The 19,246-nt window shown below is 46.1% G+C and overlaps 1 protein-coding gene across 1 annotated transcript in view; it reads left to right on the forward strand.

The window, feature by feature from the left end:
* Positions 1–19,246, forward strand: part of DCAF8 (DDB1 and CUL4 associated factor 8) — a 101,212-nt gene that overhangs the window by 35,717 nt on the left and 46,249 nt on the right. The window contains exons 6-10 of the mRNA XM_029580107.1: positions 5,992–6,086; positions 11,891–12,001; positions 17,199–17,271; positions 17,614–17,671; positions 18,565–18,672. Of these exons, the coding sequence (XP_029435967.1) occupies positions 5,992–6,086; positions 11,891–12,001; positions 17,199–17,271; positions 17,614–17,671; positions 18,565–18,672 (445 nt within the window). The remainder of the gene's footprint in view (positions 1–5,991; positions 6,087–11,890; positions 12,002–17,198; positions 17,272–17,613; positions 17,672–18,564; positions 18,673–19,246) is intronic.

Here is a 19,246-nt window from a genome sequence, read left to right on the forward strand (position 1 = left end):
CGGGAGGAGACTCCACAGAGGACTGCACAGAAATGGCGGACGCCTTTAACGTAAATTAGGAAGAGGCTCCCACTCGCTCAGAATTTAGAGACTGGTTTTGCAATTTATGCCAAGATTTAAAAAATTACAAAACAGAAATACAAAATATGGGGGAATTCCATGAAGAACTAGAGGTGCTGGGCCACAGGGTGGATGAAATAGAACTTGGGTGGATGCGCAAGCAGAAACCAGTAAACATCTCCACGAGATCTGCTCCGAACTACAGGAAGATATGAATATGCATGCCAAATTGGCTGACTTGGAGAACAGAACAAGAAGAGGAAATCTGCGTTTCAGAGGTTTTCACGAATCAAAAGAAAGCACTAACTGTGATGATACCATACGCCGGATCTGTGCGTTCTTACTGGATTCTGACCCAGAACAAGGAGGAGGTCAGCAGACAACAATAAAACTGGACAGGGCCCACAGAGCCTGGAGAGCGCCAAGCAATGGGCAGCCAAGAGACATTATAGTATGCTTCCATGACTATAGCATAAAAGAACGAATAGCAGGAGCAGCAAGGAAACAAATGAGATGGCCATGGGAGAACCAGGAGATATCGATTTATGCAGATTTTGTCGCAAGCCACACTCCAGAATAGACAGGAGTTGAAAGAGGTGACCGCGTTTTTAAGAAAGGGGAACATAAAATATAGATGGATGCACCCCTTTGGGCTAATGTATACCTGGGATGGTGAGTCCACTCGTATTCTAAACATAGCAGCCGCTACAAAAACCTTGAAGGATCGAGGATTCTTAGCGACAACTGAGCAAGCCGTGGGAACCAAAAAATTTCTTCCTAAAGATCAACACCCCCGCTGGTAGCGGGCAACCACTAGAAACAGTCTGCTTAAAAGAAGCTCCGACCCCCAAAAGAATCATATGGACAAGACCTGAGAAGTTTCTCGTTTGGATATACATCCAGGAAGTCTGAAAAGCGCACCTGCAGAGAGAATCTTGCTATTTACTAGTGAGACTTCTCGTTTTGGGTATAGTTCCTATGTTGTTAAGTTAATATTCTATATGAAGATTATGATACATAAGAGTTAAAGTGTTTGGCATTTAGATCTGATAGCAAAATTCCTGTTTAGTAATAATGCTCAAAATTAGCTGGAACCAATAAGTTCATGGCACTTGCTTCCTCCGTAAGATGAGGAGCTGTTGAGCTGCCTGGAGGTTGTGGCAGACTAGGGCTGGGACAAGGAGGGAGGGAGTCTGGGATATTAATAGTAATCAGGAGATGCGGGAACCAAGATAAGAATATCAGACGATCTCTCACGCAAGACATTCAGGGGATGAGGCCAGCAGACGGGATGGTAAACAAAAGGAAGATGTTGACAACACTCTGATTAACATATGCTCAGGTGGTCCTTAACTTTAGGATTATACGCACTTTAGTTCATTGGAAAGGAAGGGGGATATGTATTCAGCTATGGCCACATTTCGTATGATTTCCCTTAATGTTAAGGGTCTTAATTCTCCATTCAAAAGACATTTACTCTTTAAAGAGATGAGCAATCTCCGAGCGGATATCATTTTTCTCCAGGAAACTCTCATCTGAAAAGCAGATAAGAGTTTCTTCTGAAGAATAGCCATTACCCACACCAATTCTTCACAACCTGCTCTAAATCAGCTAAATATACCGGGGTCTGTATATTATTCTCACAACATTTAGTCTTCAAAACCCGCACATGTGTTAGTGACCACTTTGGCAGGTATATTTTATTGCAAATTCTGGTAGACGGATTGGAATATACGCTTGTAAATGTTTATGCCCCAAATCAGGAACAAGGAAGGTTTATAATGGATATACAGCAAGTCCTCCTGAACCACTGCAAGGGCAAATTAATCATTGGTGGGGATTTTAATCTGGTTAGAATACCTAACATGGATGCATCACTGGGTTGTGTAGCCACTTTACCCACCCATAGATATAAACTAAAAGACCTAATGGAAAACTGGCACTTATTGGATGGGTGGAGGACACTCTACCCATCATCCATTCTACTCAGCGGCTCACCAAACCCATTCCAGAATAGATTTTTTTCTGATAAAGCATTGTTCAACTATGTCTCTAGACCTGATATAACTCCCATAGCATGGTCAGATCATGCGGCAGTGACGCTAAATATCACCTTTGCTCAATATGATAAAGGGATCCGATTTTGGAGATTTAACGATTCCTTGTTAATGGATGAACAATTTAATAAATCTCTCATTACACATATTAAGGAATATATTGCATTAAATGACACCGGAGCTGTCTCACCAACACTAGTGTGGGAATCCCTTAAGATGTACCACCGGGGGTTATTAATATCCAGAGCCTCCCATGTCAAAAAAAAAGATTCCATGGCAGCACAAGAATTGAGACAGGAGATTATGAAACTATCTAGAGAACACCAAAAATGGGGATCTCAAGCCATATTGAATAAATTGACTAAAGCTAGGGAAGATTTAATGAGATTGGAATCAGCTAGCATGGTAAACTTCTTAAACTTAACAAAGCAAGACTACTTCGAGGGGGGTAACAAAGCAGGTCACAATTTGGCACGTAGATTAAAGAAACTGTCATATCAAAATTCTATTGCCAAAATTAAAGATGAAGGGGAACATTTATGCAAAAAACAAAAAAAAAACAGAAATCCGGCAAAGATTTTTAGACTTTTATAGTAAACTATACACCCCTGAGACAAGTATCCAGCCAGAAGCAATAAACAAATATCTTGAATCCATACAATTGCGCCTCCTCTGATAATGAGGGTAACAGGATCTAGACACAGAGATAACCACAGTAGAAATACTGAATGTGATCAAAACGTTAAAAATAGGAAAATCTCCTGGTCCAGATGGCCTCACGGCAAAATTTTATAAATGTTTTGCCCCATATTTAGTTACATATTTGCAGAAAGTGTTCAACTATTTGAGGAATGGGGGAGGGCTAGTGCATAACTCCAATGTAGCAGGTATAACTGTGCTCCTAAAACCAGGTCGGGATCCCTCAACCTGCAGCTCGTATCGACCAATATCACTATTAAATTTAGTTCTCAAACTATTGGCAAAAATATTAGCAGGGTGAATGAACAGATGTATTACCACCCTTGTTCATCAAGACCAAGCAGGTTTTATGCCGGGAAGGTTAGCAGGTGACAACATCCGCAAACTGATTGATTTGTTGTGGTGGGCCAAGGGGAAGCAAACAGATGCCATCTTTCTCTCAGTTGACGCCAAGAAGGCGTTTGATATGGTCCATTAGCCTTTTCTCTTCGGCGTATTGAGGAAGATGGGATTCGGACCGAGATTTTGTACTTGGGTTACCACCCTGTATACCAAAGCATGTCTGAAAAACAATGGTGGCTATTCGAATTATTTCACGGTAGGGAGAGGCACCAGACAGGGGTGCCCTTTATCACCACTCTTATTTGCCATATTTCTGGAGCCCCTGGCTACTATTATAAGGAACGATATTGGGGTATCTGGTTTTGCCTTCCCCCATCTCACATTCAAAATCTCCCTCTTTGCAGATGACATTATGTTTACTATAACACATCCACATCAATCTTTATTGGCCATAGAGCGGGATATACGGGAGTTTAGCGGAGTGTCGGGGTTCAAGGTGAACTGTGAGAAATCGGAGATCCTAAATCTTACTTGTAACCCCAAGACAGTACACACACAAAGAACAGCACCCATTCAGATGGGCTCCTCAAAAGGTCAAGTATTTGGATATATACCTATCCAAGTTCCCTACAGACCTGTTTAACTTGAACTATACCCCGCTCCTAAAGAAAGCACTCGCAGATTTGGATCAGTGGTGTAACCTCCACATTTCATGGCTTCGTCGAATAGCGACTATTAAAATGAACTTCCTCCCCAGACTGTTCTACCTGTTTCAATCTCTACCTATACCCATACCCAATGCTATCCTTAAGCACTTGCAAAAAAGGGTGTTCAGCTTCTCCCCGGGTCAATAGACATGTTCTTTATCAAAGTAAGGTGGATGAGGGATTGGGTGTACCCAATCTTTTATGGTACTATGTGGCGGCGCAGCTGAAGCCTTTGGTCATATGGCACCAATCAGACATCAAACATTGGGTGATAATAGAACAATCCATGATGGCTGAGATGCCCCTGGATGCTACCCCTTGGCAAGCCAGAAAAATATGGAGACCTTGTCCACATATGCTACCAACTACGAGACATACGTTAAATACTTGGGGAAAATGGAAAATAAAATTAGTAGGAAATAAACCCTTCCACTTCCTGCCCCATCTGTTCCACAATAGTACTTTTCCACCATGCCAACCACGGTAGTCCTTTTATAACTGGAAAACAAAGGGCCTTTTCCGACTTGAACATTTATGGGGAGGGGACAGGACATAACTTCCTTTAAGGCTCTAAGTCAAACTTACCAACTAGCACCCTCTGACTATCTAGCATACTCTCAAATCTGACATTTCTGGAAGGGCAACCATATAGGGGGAAGTCCCTATTTGAAGGCTGCTGCTCGGCCCCCTGTCAGTTCAAGGGCCTGATTTCCAAGGTTTATAAATTATAATTAAATATGAGTCTTACTAATAGCCCGGCACATATGAGGGTATGGGTTGGAGACGTAACTAGAGAATATTCCCAAAATGATTTGTCTAAAATATTTGAACAAGTAAATAAGGTATCAATATCCTCACTATTGGTCGAAAATTGTTATAAACAACTGTATAGGTGGTATTTAACCCCAGAACGTTTGCAGAAAATAATACCCAAATCTGATGGAAAATGCTGGAGGGGATGTGATTCAATGGGCACGTATATGTGCATGTGATGGGCGGGAGACTATATAAATGCTTTATGGAAACAGACTAAAGACAAGATTTCACAAATATTTATGGACAAAATACAATTAACGATGGAACTGGCATTACTGAATGTAATTGATCCAGCAACAATGGCCCAGCCACACCCCTTTGTCATTCAAGCCTGCACAGCATCAAGGTTGGAAATCGCAAAAATGTGGAAATCACCTAAATGTCCATCCATTCACCACATCATGAGGAGACTTGACAGTGTATGTACAATGAATAAATTGACTGCAGGAAACCACCAATCCATGAACAGATTCCATATGACCTGGGACGCTTATCTCCGCTGGTGAGCTAAGGCTTTGCCAGACTAATAAACGATGAGCCATCCCTAAAACACTATGAAGCTGCATAAAACTTACGGACTAACGCATCCGCACGACATATCAAATGAAGTGTGCAGAAGGGGAGGAGGGAGGGGGGTGAGGGTAATCAAAAAATTTGGGGAATAACGTCGTAGACTAGAAGTTGTATTGTACCTTTTATTTTCTTGTTGTTCACAAATAAAAATGTTTGTGCAAAACAGAAGACCAGATAGTGACTAACAAGCGTGGGCTATGTTAACTCTGAAACTCCCCCGCCTTATGATGTTCTGGAACGCTCAACCTGGGCTGGAAGCTAAAGACAAAGGAAGATTTTGACTTGACCTAATTTTTTAACCTTCCTTTAGCTGGACCTCCCTTGCTAACTGGGCTTACCAGCACCCTCATACACCCAAAGTATGAATGCAGCACAAAACTGATCTGAGATCTCGGGGGAGGACACGGCAGTACCCTGAAATACCTGCGGTATTAATACAGCACAGTGTTTTATTTTAAAAACTTATTTGCAGTCATGCATGTGGTGTTCAAGGCAGATTACAATAAAATACCTACAGAATACAGTGGGCACCTGGGGGAGGTTCTGGAGAGGAGATGGCAGTATCCTATGAAATTGGAATAGAAGAGGATTAAATTTAAGTTTCAGAAACTTGTTCCAAGTGGTGACTTGTGTAACTGAGTGCAGCCAAAGCTCTTCTTTGGTGTGCATGAGCATTGGTTGCTGGTCGGTATGGCCCCGTGGCTGACGGATGCTGCGTTTTTTCCATGTTCTCACAGCTGGCCCTGGAACCGGATTCTCCATGCACCTTCCTGTCCGCAGGGGAAGATGCTGTGGTCTTCACCATTGATCTTAGACAAGACCGACCTGCCTCGTAAGTAGATATAAAACTGTTCTGTTCTGTGCCCTGTTGTGTCTGGTGGGGATCAGGTGTTTGTGTATAGTTGTGGGTGGCGGGAAGGCTCTTGTAGTGGTCTAATCTGTTTCCTGAACAGTAGAAGCTAGGGTTCAAATCCCATTGTCACTCCTTGTGACCTTGGGCAAGTCACTTTACCCTCCCTTGCCTCAGGGTACAAAATTAGATTGTAAGCCCTGTGGGGATAGGGAAATGCCTCTAGTACCTAAATGTAATCCACTTTGAAGTGCCAAAAAGCAGAATATAAAAAAAATCTAAATAGCTGTATGGAAAAATTGTAATAATTCTTCCAAATGGCGTCCCCACACACTTTACAGTACAATAGTCCAGCTGCAGATATGTTCCTATCTCCATCAACTCGTGTATGCCCCCACTCTCATAAAGAACTTCCAAAGCAAGGGAAAATATTTTAATTGGGGAAAACTGAGGTACAGGGGGCCGGTGACTCTCTCGTGCAGTTGGAAGTAAGGTAGGGCTTGAGGTCCTTGACCCCAGGTTTCTCTTTACCATTTAAGAGGGAACTGTTCCAAGCCATAAATGTGGGTAAGTAGCGATTTACTGTCTGAACTATGTCCTCTCTCAATCTGACTGAAAGCATGAGTGTCATAAGGATGCATTCCCGGGAGCGTGTGTGGGGCTGGAGTGGGCGGTAACATGCATTCTTTTCCTTACAAAATCCCCCAGGTGCAAACATCCCTGGGTGCTTTGTACACTTGGCATGCCGCAGAGAGAGAGCATGCTGCATTACGTTCTCTTCGAAATTTGGTGAAAAGTCCCCACAGGCTTGACCTCAAAGTGGACAGTTTTGAAAATTGCCTTCTAGATGTCTTCGTCCTTTGCATTAAGAGGGATGATCAAAATTCTTCAGCAGCAGTTGGTAACCTTGTAGTTAGCCCTTTAAATCCTTATCCTCGCGTGGATTCCTAAGAGGTTGTGATAATGTTTCAACTGAACCACATAAAACCTGATCCTAAAGAGGACCCGAATGGTCTGGAAAGTTCATATGCTGCTGCATCTGTTTGTGTTGGTTCAAAATAAGCCATCTGAATCTGCTGGACTTCCAGTTTTGTCCAAGACTAAAGAAGACTTTGAGGTCCATGTGCATAAATATTTATCACGCTAAAATTTGGCTTTTACCCCTTTAAACATATACCTCCTTTGTCCACGTAGCCCTCTGCAGAAAATTTTGGTGTGGGCAAAGTTTCCCAGATAAAATGGGGGCAGGGATGTTGGCATGGTGAGGGCAGGCTTACACATTTGGTTGGATAGCGCCATATTGAGTATTGTGTGGTCAAGTCAATCCACACAAATAGCAGATCTAAAGTTATCTGGTAACTTTTCCCTGGACATTCAGCAGAACACTTAACTGGTTAAGTTCACTGAAAATCCAGATAACTTTCCCACTCGCTGGCTTTCTGAATATGGAAGTCTGTGACCTTTGACCAAATTAAAATGCTAACTGTGTAATATTAGTAACAGACATTCCCTCTGCATACCTGGATCAGACCAGACTGCTGGGTTTTGCCTCCCCTATAGAGCACCCCCTATTAGACCGGTGTGCCACCTGCATCTCCTCAGTATTTCTCTGTCTCCAGCAGATGGAGGTGGTGCAAAACCTGCGGTCTTCACCTTGTCTGGAGGTGTTGGAAAATTTATATTAAAAAAAAAAAATAAAAGGAGATAAAGCTAAGCAGACTAGCAGATCAATAGACATCAAGACAAAAAAAAAATCCTCCCAAGGGTAGGCAGGTCCCAGTGGGGCCATCCTTCCTGGTTGCAGGTTGTGGGGAGCTGGGGTTGGTGACCCTGCGGGGCTCCTGAACGGTAAGGCAGCTGGGGGGATACCGGTAGTCCGGTCCCTCCCCCCCTGCTGAAACTCAATCCAATTGAAGAAAAAAAAAAGGTAAATCTGTCAGTCCTCAAGATTCCACGTTTCTGGATGGAAACCCTGCATTCCATTATTGCGGCGGTGCGCACGGGCACGTTCTTGGCATCCCTGGACTTGACAGAAGCATATTTGCACATAGCCATCCGCAACGACCACCAGACATTCCTCCGGTTCAAGATCAGCATTTTCAATTCTGTGCCCTGCCGTTCAGTTTGGCGACAGCGCCTTGCACGTTCACCAAGGTAATGGTGGTCATGGCAGCAGCCCTACGGAAGGAGGGTGTGTTGGTTCACCTGTATCTGGACGATTGGCTTATTCGAGCAAAGTCGAAAGTTCTCTGCGAGGCCGCAGTCGACAGAGTAGTGAGTCTCCTGGAGTCTTTGGGATGGGTCGTCAATCAGGCCAAAAACAACCTTCTCCCGACTCAGGAACTGGACTTCTTGGGAGCCAGGTTCAACACCCGTGTGGGGAAGGTGTTTCTTCAAGAGGATCGGATCTCCAAGCTGATGCAGCAGGTCAGCGGCTTTTGATCTTCCTCTCCCCAAGGCCTGGGACTATTTGCAGGTTCTCGGTTCCATGGCGTCTACTCTGGAATTGGTACCATGGGTGTTTGCTCATATGAGACCTCTACAGAGACGTTGGGACCCGAAGTCTGAGGAGTTTCAGGCCCCCTTAACGCTCACAGAGTCTGCCACATCCAGTCTTGGCTGGTGGCTGATTCTGGAGCACTTGTACCATGGGTGAACTTCGAGGTTCTTCAGTGGGTGGTAGTGACAACAGATGCCAGCCTCTCCGGTTGGGGAGTAGTCTGTCAGACGCAAGCAGTGCAAGGCCAATGGTTCTCGGAGGAGACAAGCTGGTCTATCAATCGCCTGGAAACAAGAGCAGTTCGCTTGGCACTGCAACAGTTTCTACCGATGGTGCGTAATCGGGCTGTCCGAGTCCTGTCAGACAATGCAATGATGGTGGCCTACATCAACCGGCAGGGTGGTACAAAGAGTCAGCCAGTGGCCACCGAGACAGAGCAACTCCTGGTCTGGGCGAAAAACATCTTGCCCTTTTCGCGGCAACGCACATCGCGGGCACTGACAATGTGCAGGCAGATTATCTGAGTCCGCAAACAATCAACCCCAGGGGAGTGGGAACTCTGAGGCCATGGAATTCGTGGTTCACAGATGGGGTCCTCCACATCTGGATCTGATGGCAACTCAAAGGAATGCCAAGGCCCCTCAATTCTTCAGTCGCAGAAGGGAACACGGGGCAGAGGGAGTCGACGCCTTGGTGCTGCAATGGCCGACAACGGTTCTTCTTTATGCCTTCCCATCGTGGCCACTGGTCGGCAAGATGCTTCGCCAGATGGAGGTCCATCCAGGGAAGGTGATCCTGGTGGCTCCGGAGTGGCCTCGACGTCTGTGGTTCGCGGACTTTGTCAATCTCGCGATGGACGATCTCTGCGGTTAGGTCATCTTCCCAGTCTTCTACGTCAGGGCCCTATATTTTTCAAACAGGTGGATCGCTTTTGTCTAGCGGCCTGGCTTTTGAAAGGCGGCAGTTGAGAAAGAGAGGTTATCAGGAGGACGTGATTACTACTCTTCTCCAGGCGCGAAGGCCTTCTACTTTGTTGACTTACATTAGGGTTTGGAAGGTGTTTGAATCCTTGTGTAAGGATCAGGGTGTTCTTCCCCGCCAGGCTTCCATCGCACAGGTGCTGGTGTTGTTTTTTTTTTTTTGCAAAGAGGCTTAGCCAAAGGGTTGTCTTTCAATTCCCTGCGAGTCCAGGTGGTGACTTTGGGGTGTCTCCTGGGTAAGGTGCATGGGACGTCTCTAGCGTCGCATCCGGATGTCGTCCACTTCCTTTGGGGTGTGAAGCATCTCCGTCCTCCAGTCCATTCAGTTTGTCCATTGTGGAACCTTAATCTGGTGCTCAAGGTCTTGTGTGAAGCCCCCTTTGAGCCTCTGAAGCGGGCTACCTTAAAAGATCTCACGTTAAGACTGTATTTCTGGTGGTTATATGTTCTGCTCGCAGTGTCTGAGCTTCAGGCCCTTTCTTGCAGGGAGCCTTTTCTACATATCTCAGATTCTGGGATCTCTTAGGACGGTTCCGTCTTTTTTTTTTTTACCGAAGGTGGTCTCCTCTTTCCACGTGAAGCAGTCAGTGGAGCTTCTGGCGTTTTCTGACTTGGAAGCAGAAGCCTCACACGCTCTGGAATTGAGGCGCTTAGACATCCATTGAGTTCTCCTGCGCTATTTGGAGGTCACAAATTCCTTCAGGGTTTCCGATCATTTGTTTATCTTGTGGGAATGGCATAAAGAAGGGCCAACATGCGTCCAAGGCAACTGTTGCCCGATTGGTTGAAAGAGGCTATTTCATCTGCTTATATTTGCAGAGGCAGGCCTATCCCTGAGGGGCTGAAAGCACACTCCCTGCGTTCTCAGGCCGCTTCATGGATTGAGTGTTAGTTGGTCTCGCCGCAAGAAATCTGCAGGGCGGCGACTTGGAAGATGTTGCATACTTTTGCTCGTCGTTATCGATTGGACGTCCAGGCTCTGGATGTTAACGATTTTGGCAGCGGAGTCATTCAAGCGGGACTATCAGGGTCCCACCCTGCATAGGGAAGTTTTGGTACATCCCAGCAGTCTTGACTGATCTGGGTATTTACAGGGAAAGGAAAATTAGTTCTTACCTGCTAATTTTCGTTCCTGTAGTACCACGGATCAGTCCAGATGCCCTCCCTGAACGAGGGTTTATCGCTCAGTTTTTTCCATGAGTCTGCTCTAGTATTCAGTTTGGTAGCCGAAGGTATCAGAAGAAGACGACATGTTACTCTTTTCTATATTCACGTTGCCCAAGCTTGGGCTTATTTCCATAATTACCTGGTTTGTCTTGTTCTGCCAAGTTAGTCTGCAATATTATTAGTTATCTGCTTTGAGACTGTTTATACTGAGGAGATGCAGGTGGCACACCGGTCTAATAGGGGGTGCTCTACAAATTTTTCTCTGTCTCCATCTGCTGGAAGGGAGGCAAAACCCAGCAGTCTGGACTGATGTGTGGTACTATGGGAACGAAAATTAGCAAGTAAGAACCAATTTTCCTTGTCTATCCCGCACTCATAGTAACCTTATAGCGGGTCTGCTTCTATGTATTTGAAGTAATTTTGGCAAATCTGTCAGAGATGCATTTGGATGCACAGCACTGCTGCCCATTTCCAAGTTCTTGTTTTTCCATGAATATTTTCCTCCTTTCTGAAAGATGGAGAGCTTTGTAAACCGAAGACTTCTGTTTTTTGAATCCTTGGAACAGGTGCAAGCGTCCTTGCATTGCCTCCCTAATATACGTTAAGCCTCTGTGATGGGGGGAAATGTAAACTGCCCTTACCAGTGCGGTACCATTTCTGAGAAGAAATTAAACTATGAGCCACTAATGATGATTAAAAAAAACCAAAAAACAAACCTCCGTTTTGCTCTTACAAACAAAGAAACATGGCATGGCACCTTTAATCTCCATCTTCCGAACCTTGGCGAGCATGGAGAGGCCAGATCTTAACGTAAGCAGCGTTGAAGACGACAAGGCCTGAAATGGCCTATCAGCAGAGGTGGTGGTGGCCATCTCTGTAGCAGATTGTGGGAGAGTTGGGAAGTTTGTGGAGCAGTCAGGTAAAAAAAAATATTTGGAGAGGATGCTGGTGTGGGTTGCATGTGGGAGGACTCGTGCGCACATGCCCAAAGTTCATGAATCTCATCTGGGCAGACCAGATGGGTCGTTTTGGTCTTTATCTGCCATCGTTCACTTTGCTCCTATGTTGTTGTTGTTTTCAGCTTGCCATCTGGGTTGCCTGCTTTTTTTTAATGGACTTTGTTTTGTGTTAATGTGAAGGAAGCTGGTCGTGACGAAGGAGAAGGACAAGAAAGTGGGGCTGTATACAATCTTTGTGAACCCTGCCAACACCCACCAGTTTGCCGTGGGTGGGAGGGATCAGTTTGTCAGGTAAGGAGCCCGCTTCTGCTTCCATCTGTGGGAAATGTAGAGCAAGAATAGACATTGCAAAAAGGAAGAGTCCAAGTTATATGACCGCCTACCCTTAAAAAAAAAAAAATACTTGTCATGTCTCTGCTGTTCCAATTGGCATGTCACTTCAGAAAGTCTCATGCTACTTGGAGTGGCTGACGCTCACTGTCCATTAATTAAAATTATTGTCAAGTTACAGCATATAAATCTTTAATTTCTTCAGGCTGCTCTCCATACTGGTTAAGATGTTCCAAATAACATAACAGGTGAGATTCCTGGGTGATTGTCAGTCTTTTTCATGTGAAGGCAAAGGGGCATTCTCTTTATTCAGCCAGACCAGTCCAAACACATGGGGTATGCACCCCTGTTAGCAGATGGAGAAGGAGAACAAAAGACTCGCTGAAATCACCCCTAGTGTGTAGCCAGATGGACTCAGGACCAATGGGTTATGTGCTCTCCTTCTGGCAGCTGGAGACTGAGTCAGGCTTCAAAGCTGATGTCACCTTGGATTTACCCCTGCAGTGACCTCAGCCCTTCAGTATCTCTGTCTTCTAGCAGATGTGGACATGCTTTCTCTACTGGGATTGTAGTACTCGTTGGAAGAGGAAACTTTATCTTTAAATTGGAGAAAGATTGAGCCCCGCTCTCCTGTGGCGATACCTAAAGGTCCCTCCCTCAGAGGTGTGCCTGGGTCCGGTAGTCGGTTCTGGCGTGGACTTTGCTGCTTAAGAAGCTGAAGGGCAGTGGGTGCAGGAAGCCGAGCACGGCGGTGAAGGCCAAAGCCCCCTCCCCCTGCAGCTGGAGACAGTCTCTGTACTCAAACCGGTAAGCTTTGAGCCCAGGTAAGTAGAAAAGAAAAGATTATTTACCTCCCGATTCAGAGACATTTGGAGGGGTTTCAGTAAGACTTCCTCCGGTCTCCTTGCTCGGCGTGCCATACCGACGTTGTTCCCTATTCCATTGGGGTAAGGGGAAGTGGGCTTCTGAGCGGGTTGAGCGGCCTCCTGGTGCCTAGGCCTCGCTTAAGGCTTGGTTAGCATACCGTGTGGTAGGCTGCGGTGGCACCATCTTGCATGCGTCTTTGTGTGTGCCGTATTGCCCTCCATAGAACGTGCTCTGTGCACGTGCTGTGCGCATAACGTGCATGTACATATACGCACAACCTACGAAACGCAGAATACAGGTAAAGCCGGGCGCATGGACTGTGTGTGCACCTCACCGCGTCCCGCCTAGGCACACGATATCAGTGCACATAAAATCTTAAGCTTGAGCCGACAGAACACACAGTTACCACAGCCAATGGCTCTGGCAGCCAAGAAACATAAGCGTCTTTCTCACTGCGCTGCTTGTCATATTAGGGCTTCACAGTCTGACCTGGATTCCATCTTATGTTAGCACTGTGAGGAAGCCCAGGGAGAGTTGGCCTCCCCAGACTTTGCTAAGCCCAGCTCCTCCCATTCAGAGGATGAGTTAGCCACAGCCTTAACTGGAAGTACCCCTGGGACTGGGTCATCCATGGGAGAGGGAAGTTCAGCTGCACCTACCCCAATACTTCCTGGGCTAGGCATTGACCCAGCTGCCTTCTCTTGGGTGGAATTTTTCCAGGGCCTTCAAGCCTTCAACCAGGCACAGTCTACTACCTCACTTGCTCCTGTCCAGACAGAACCTCAGCTGGTAAGTCCTCCCTCTCCCAGTCCTATCGGCAGACCTCGAGGCATGCCTCGCCTCACCAAGGGTATCCCTAGCAGTGGCACAGATACAGAGGAAGATGCAGATTCCTTGGAAGGTGGGGAGATTCCCCCTGGTTTAGAACCGTATTGGACCATGTTTTTTCCGTACAGGCGAATTGCCAACTATGGTTTTCCAGATCCTGAAGATGCTGGGAGTTCGTGGGGAAGACTACGGAACCAAAGAAGAATCTCTTTCTGATTTCCCTACGGAAAGTCTCTTGCTACTTTCCAGTACTGGAAGCCATCCAGGAATTGATTGACCTGTAATGGGATGCCCCAGAAGCAAGTTTTAAAGGGGGACAAACATTAGAAGCTCTATACCTACTAGATCCCGCAATGAGAGAGCGTTTGTGTTTCCCTAACGTGAATGCACTGGTCTTTGCCGTCTCTAAACAAACAATCGACAATGTCGGAGCAGACTTTCTAAGCAGGAAGAGTCTGGATCCAGGATTGTTGGCATTGGCCGAAGCCTTTCAGCTAATAGTAGCTCGCTGGGGTCCCCTGTCAATTGACCTGCTGGCCACATCTCACAATGCAAAGGTTCCCCGATTCTTCAGTCGCAGAAGAGATCCATGGTCCCTGGGGATAGACACTCTCATTCAGTCCTGGCTGGAAGAAGAGTTGCTATACGCCTTCCCTCCATGGCTCCTGCTGGACAGGGTCATTCACAAAATTGAGCAGCACAGAGGATTAGTCCTACTAGATTGGCCCAGGTGTCCAAGGTATGATGACATGCGGAGACCCCTATGTGCCCCCCAAAGAGTGGTAGAGCTTGTCCCAGTAGCCTGCGATCACACTCCCTCCCCCTACCACTTTTCTGCGCATTCGGGTACTTATTGCACCCATACAAGGTGACTTACCTGTTCCGTCATAGCTGTACACAGCTATGACGGAACAGGGACCTTCTACAGCAGGGACCGCTTCTTCACGAGGATCCAACTCAATTCTGTCTTACTGTTTGGCCCTCGAGAGGGCTCACCTGATGAAGCGAGGCTATTCTGGGGCAGTAATTGCCACCTTACTCCACTCGCGGATGTTCTCTACGTCCCTAGCGTATGTGCGGGTCTGGAGAGTATTTGAGGCCTGGCATGAGGAACATGATCCCCACCCCCCTGTCAGGCAGTCAAAATCCCACTAATTCTGGAATTTTTGCAGGATGGCTTGAATAAAGGTTTGACCCTTAACTCCTTGAAGATCCAGGTAGCAGCTTTCTCTTGTTTCAATGGCAAGGTGAATGGATCCCACCTGTCAGCTCATCCCCTACATGGCCCATTTTTCTTAAAGAAGTGAAGCACCTCCGATCACCCTCCATGGGGGGCCAGTTCCCTTGTGGCATCTTAATCTAGTATTGGAGTTTTGGCAGGGCCCTTCTTTCAGCCACTGTACAGTCTTTCCTTGCATTTATTATCCTTGAAAACAGTGTTCCTGGTGACTTTATGCTCAGTACGTCTCATCTCTGAACTACAGGCATTGCCGTGTCGTAACCGTTCCTCCGGATGTCTCCAGGAACGTTACAGCTTCGTATCGTTCCATCCTTCTTGCCCAAGGTAGTCTCAGAGTTTCATTTGAATCAGTCCATTTCGTTGCCATCTCTAGATAAGCACAAGGACACGGAAGGATCCCACCACCTTCGTCATTTGAATGTCAGTAGACTTTTGGTGCGGTATCTGGAAGTTTCAGAACCAGTTCAAAAGACAGAACTGCCTGTTTGTCCTTCACGGTGGAAGAAAGAGGGGTGAACCAGTTTTGCGGGCTACCATAGCACTCTGAATTAAGGACATGGTCACGGGATCCTATGTGGAAGCAGGAAAGCCATTACCTTCTCAGGTTAAAGCTCATTCCACTAGGGCTCAGGCGGTCTCATGGGCAGAAGCTAGACTGCTGTCTCCCATCAACATCTGTCGAGCGGTGACGTTCTCCTCCTTGCACACCTTCTCCAGGTTCTATCGCCTGGACATACAGGCCTGAGAGGACGCAGCCTTTGCAAGGGCGGTGTTAACCGGACCGCGAGCAGTCTCCCGCCCCAGTCGGGAGTAGCTTTTGTATATCCCATTGGTCCTGATTCCATCTGGCCACACGCTAGGAAATGGAGAAATTACTTACCCGATAATTTTTTTCCTTAGTGTAGACAGATGGACTCAGCATCCTGTCCACGGCTGCCCAAGAACGGTGCCAAGGATTGGCCCATGGAGTGGATATCTATTCCAAGAGATTACGGATAAGCCGCTATCCGGTCTCTAGATCAGGGCATCTATAATCTTACTGGGGTTCAGTGTTTGGTTGAGTACAGTTACGGTTATTCAGTTTTAATCATATTTTAAATCAAGTTTTTTCAATAGTATATCCACAATGGCTTTTGAAGAGAATACTGAAGGGCTGAGGTCATTGCAAGAGTATATCTAGGATGACATCAGCTTTGAAATCTAACTCAGTCTCCGTCTGCTGACAGGGGAGCACATAACCCATTGGTCCTGAGTCCATCTGTCTACACTAAGGAAAACAAAATTATCAGGTAAGTAATTTCTGCATTATTATCCAAGAAATTTCTTTATCGTGTCTAGGGAAAAACTCTGATTCTAACCAAGTTACCAGTAAAGCTGCTTTCCCTAACGATTCAGGCGATTAAATCTAAAGAAACTCTGCCTCCCCCCAGACGTAACTTGCTTACTACCTTTAGTAACTGGAAATTCATCCTTTCCTAGATTCCTTTCCCTCTTGGGTAAATAATCAGCAGAAGCAATAAGTGCAATAACTCATTTTACCAATTAGCTCAACGAGGGAGACAGCAATGAGGGTGTTTTTTCGGGTTTTTTTTTGTGGCATGATTTTTAAGATTGCTTTTGTTGCCTGTGTTTTTATGTGGCCTTTACATCACGGGTCAGGTTGCATCACATCGGCCTTGCCATCCAGACGCCGTGCTACTTTCACCTACCAGCATCCTCAGCCATGATTAAGGCAGTTAAGCACATGGGAGAAAGAGGGGTGGGGTAGTTTGGTAGACATCCTGGAAATAAGATCTGATGAATTGTCTGCTTGCAGCTATGTAAATATACTTTAATACCATTTAACAGTGAGCTGTAAACTAGAATATGGGTCATTATCTCAGCACTCCGACATATATGGCAGCTACAAGTATGTCCGAATCAATTTATAACATACCTTAGCTGGTCTTTACACATGCCTTGGGCCCGTTATGGGACTGTAGTACCCAGTATTGACCAGGATAGGTACAGTCTGAGTTGTTTATAGTAAAGATCATTGCTATTGATCACGGTTCTATCTATGCTCAGCCGTTTTGTCTTTTTTTTTTTTTTTTTCAACTTTTTGGCGGCTGAGGCTGTGTTGTTTGAGAGCGGTTTCCTTCCTGCTGAGTTTTTGTTCTGTGGTTTCACTCTTTTCCCAGGTATGTAATTATCCTTACCTGCTTTCTCTCTCTCGTTATAAAGGATTTATGATCAGCGGAAAATTGATGACAAGGAAAACAATGGAGTCCTTAAAAAATTCTGTCCCCTTCACCTGGTAAGCAGCAGAGTCGTATAGAGCCAGCTGCGCTCAAGGGTTTTCCCGTTTTGTGTCCATTAGAAGAAAAGCTTAGTACAGTGTGCCCCAGTGAGCCCCTTTTAGTGGTAAGAGGTAAAGTCTGCAGCAAAAAAGAGAGCGTTTATGGTTTGCTAGTAGAAAAATCTAGTTTTGGAAGCAACAGTGTCTTAGTGTAGCATGGACATGTTTCCTGGCCTAGTGCCTGCCCGTTACCTTGAAATAGGATGTGGGGTTCTTTTAACCCCCTTTTTCACATCTTCCTTCCAGTCAGTACCACCTAAAGCTAGCAATCCTAAGTGTTTTGTGTTTTCTTCATGTTAGGTAACCAGTGAGTCAAAGGCTAATATTACCTGTCTTGTGTACAGCTATGACGGAACAGGTAAGTCACCTTGGGTGGGTGCAGTAAGTACCCGAATGCGCAGAAAAGTGGTAGGGGAGGGAGTGTGATCGCAGGCCACTGGGCCAAGCTCTGCCACTCTTTGGAAGCAGCGAGATTTTTGCCTGCTCAAGTTGATATCTGGATTTTCAGATCTAATTACTTTCAAAAAGAAAAAAAGCGTCTCCTCAGCTTACCACTGTGAAGCAAGTTGAGATAATACCAATTTGTACTTGTTAAAACGAAAGCAATTAGCTGCTTTGCTAATCTTGGCAAATTTAAACTTGAGACCACCCACCTGATCCCCCCCCCCCCTGCATTTCTGTGCACTCCCTGGAGCAGGCATGTCAAAGTGTCTTACAGAAAACTAGAAATTGCCAGCCGATAAAGGCTTCCAGGCCCAGCCTGGTCTGCCCATTTCCCCTTCCATGTTACCGGATTTTTCAGCTTTCTCCTGATTTTTTTCATCATGAAAGATCCTCTCTGCCGGTCCTGTGCTGCGCTGAATTCTGATACTGTTCTTGACGACCCACCTTCACCTGAAGGCAGGTTTCATACACCCCCCCCCCCCCTCCCCAAACACTTTCTTTGAAAAAATGTTAAAAGTGAACATTCAAATTAATGCCAGGCAGGTGGCGGTAACGGCCATGCCCTGGAAATATTGCACAATGCGCAGGCCTTGCTGCAGAAGCCACGTGCATGTTTAAAGAGCGCAGGCAGATTTTGTGTGGTGGAGCAACACCTCTCTCCACTGGATCTTGAAGTGTGCCTTCCCATTCCAAATGCCCTGCTTTAGCGGTAGATACAGGGTTGCTGGATGTCTTTGAGACTTTTTGTTGTTAACGATCCTGCTTCTAACACGGGCCATTCTTGTTTTTCTCTTGTCTTGTGGGTAGAACTCTTAGCCACGTACAACGATGAGGACATATACCTCTTCAACTCTTCTCACAGTGATGGCGCAGACTATATCAAGCGATACAAGGGCCACCGTAATAATGCCACAGGTAAAAGGCAACCTTGGGAAGGGGGCTCGCCCAAGATCAGAAGTCTTGTTATCGTTGCTGTAAGCGGCGACCTCAAAAACTAGCTTGCATCTCTTGCCTCCTCGCACTACCTCTTCCCCCTACTTCTCTCTCCCTGCAGCTCACTTTCCCACTTGTCTTTCCATTCAGAGGGCTCCTACTTTGTGCATTCCTCAGTCTCCCAACTGGCCCATGCTGAAGTAGGAGACGCCACGCTGGAGCGGTGACTTCCCCCCTCTTTGGCTACTACCCCATCACTTCTCCCTTCCCGCGCGCATGTTTCCTTGCTGGAGGCAGGCGATAGAGCTGCCTCCCAAAAGAACTGGGAAGAATTGAGTTGCCTTGAGTTATCATTGCCCATTTGTAACCCAAATCAATAGGTGGTCAATTTTTTGTAGGGTTTAGGAGCCTGAACTTTGGCACCTAAATTGTCTCCTTTAAAAACTGACGAGCTGAGCTAGGATCCTAAAACGTTGGCTACCAGGTCAAATTTAGGGGGGGGGGGGGGGGGTGAAGTGCTTAGCACTGATTTTCAGAACAAGGCACCTAAGTCTCA

The sequence above is a fragment of the Rhinatrema bivittatum genome, chromosome 16 (genome assembly GCF_901001135.1).
Source record: "Rhinatrema bivittatum chromosome 16, aRhiBiv1.1, whole genome shotgun sequence".
Classification (NCBI taxonomy): Eukaryota; Metazoa; Chordata; class Amphibia; order Gymnophiona; family Rhinatrematidae; genus Rhinatrema; species Rhinatrema bivittatum.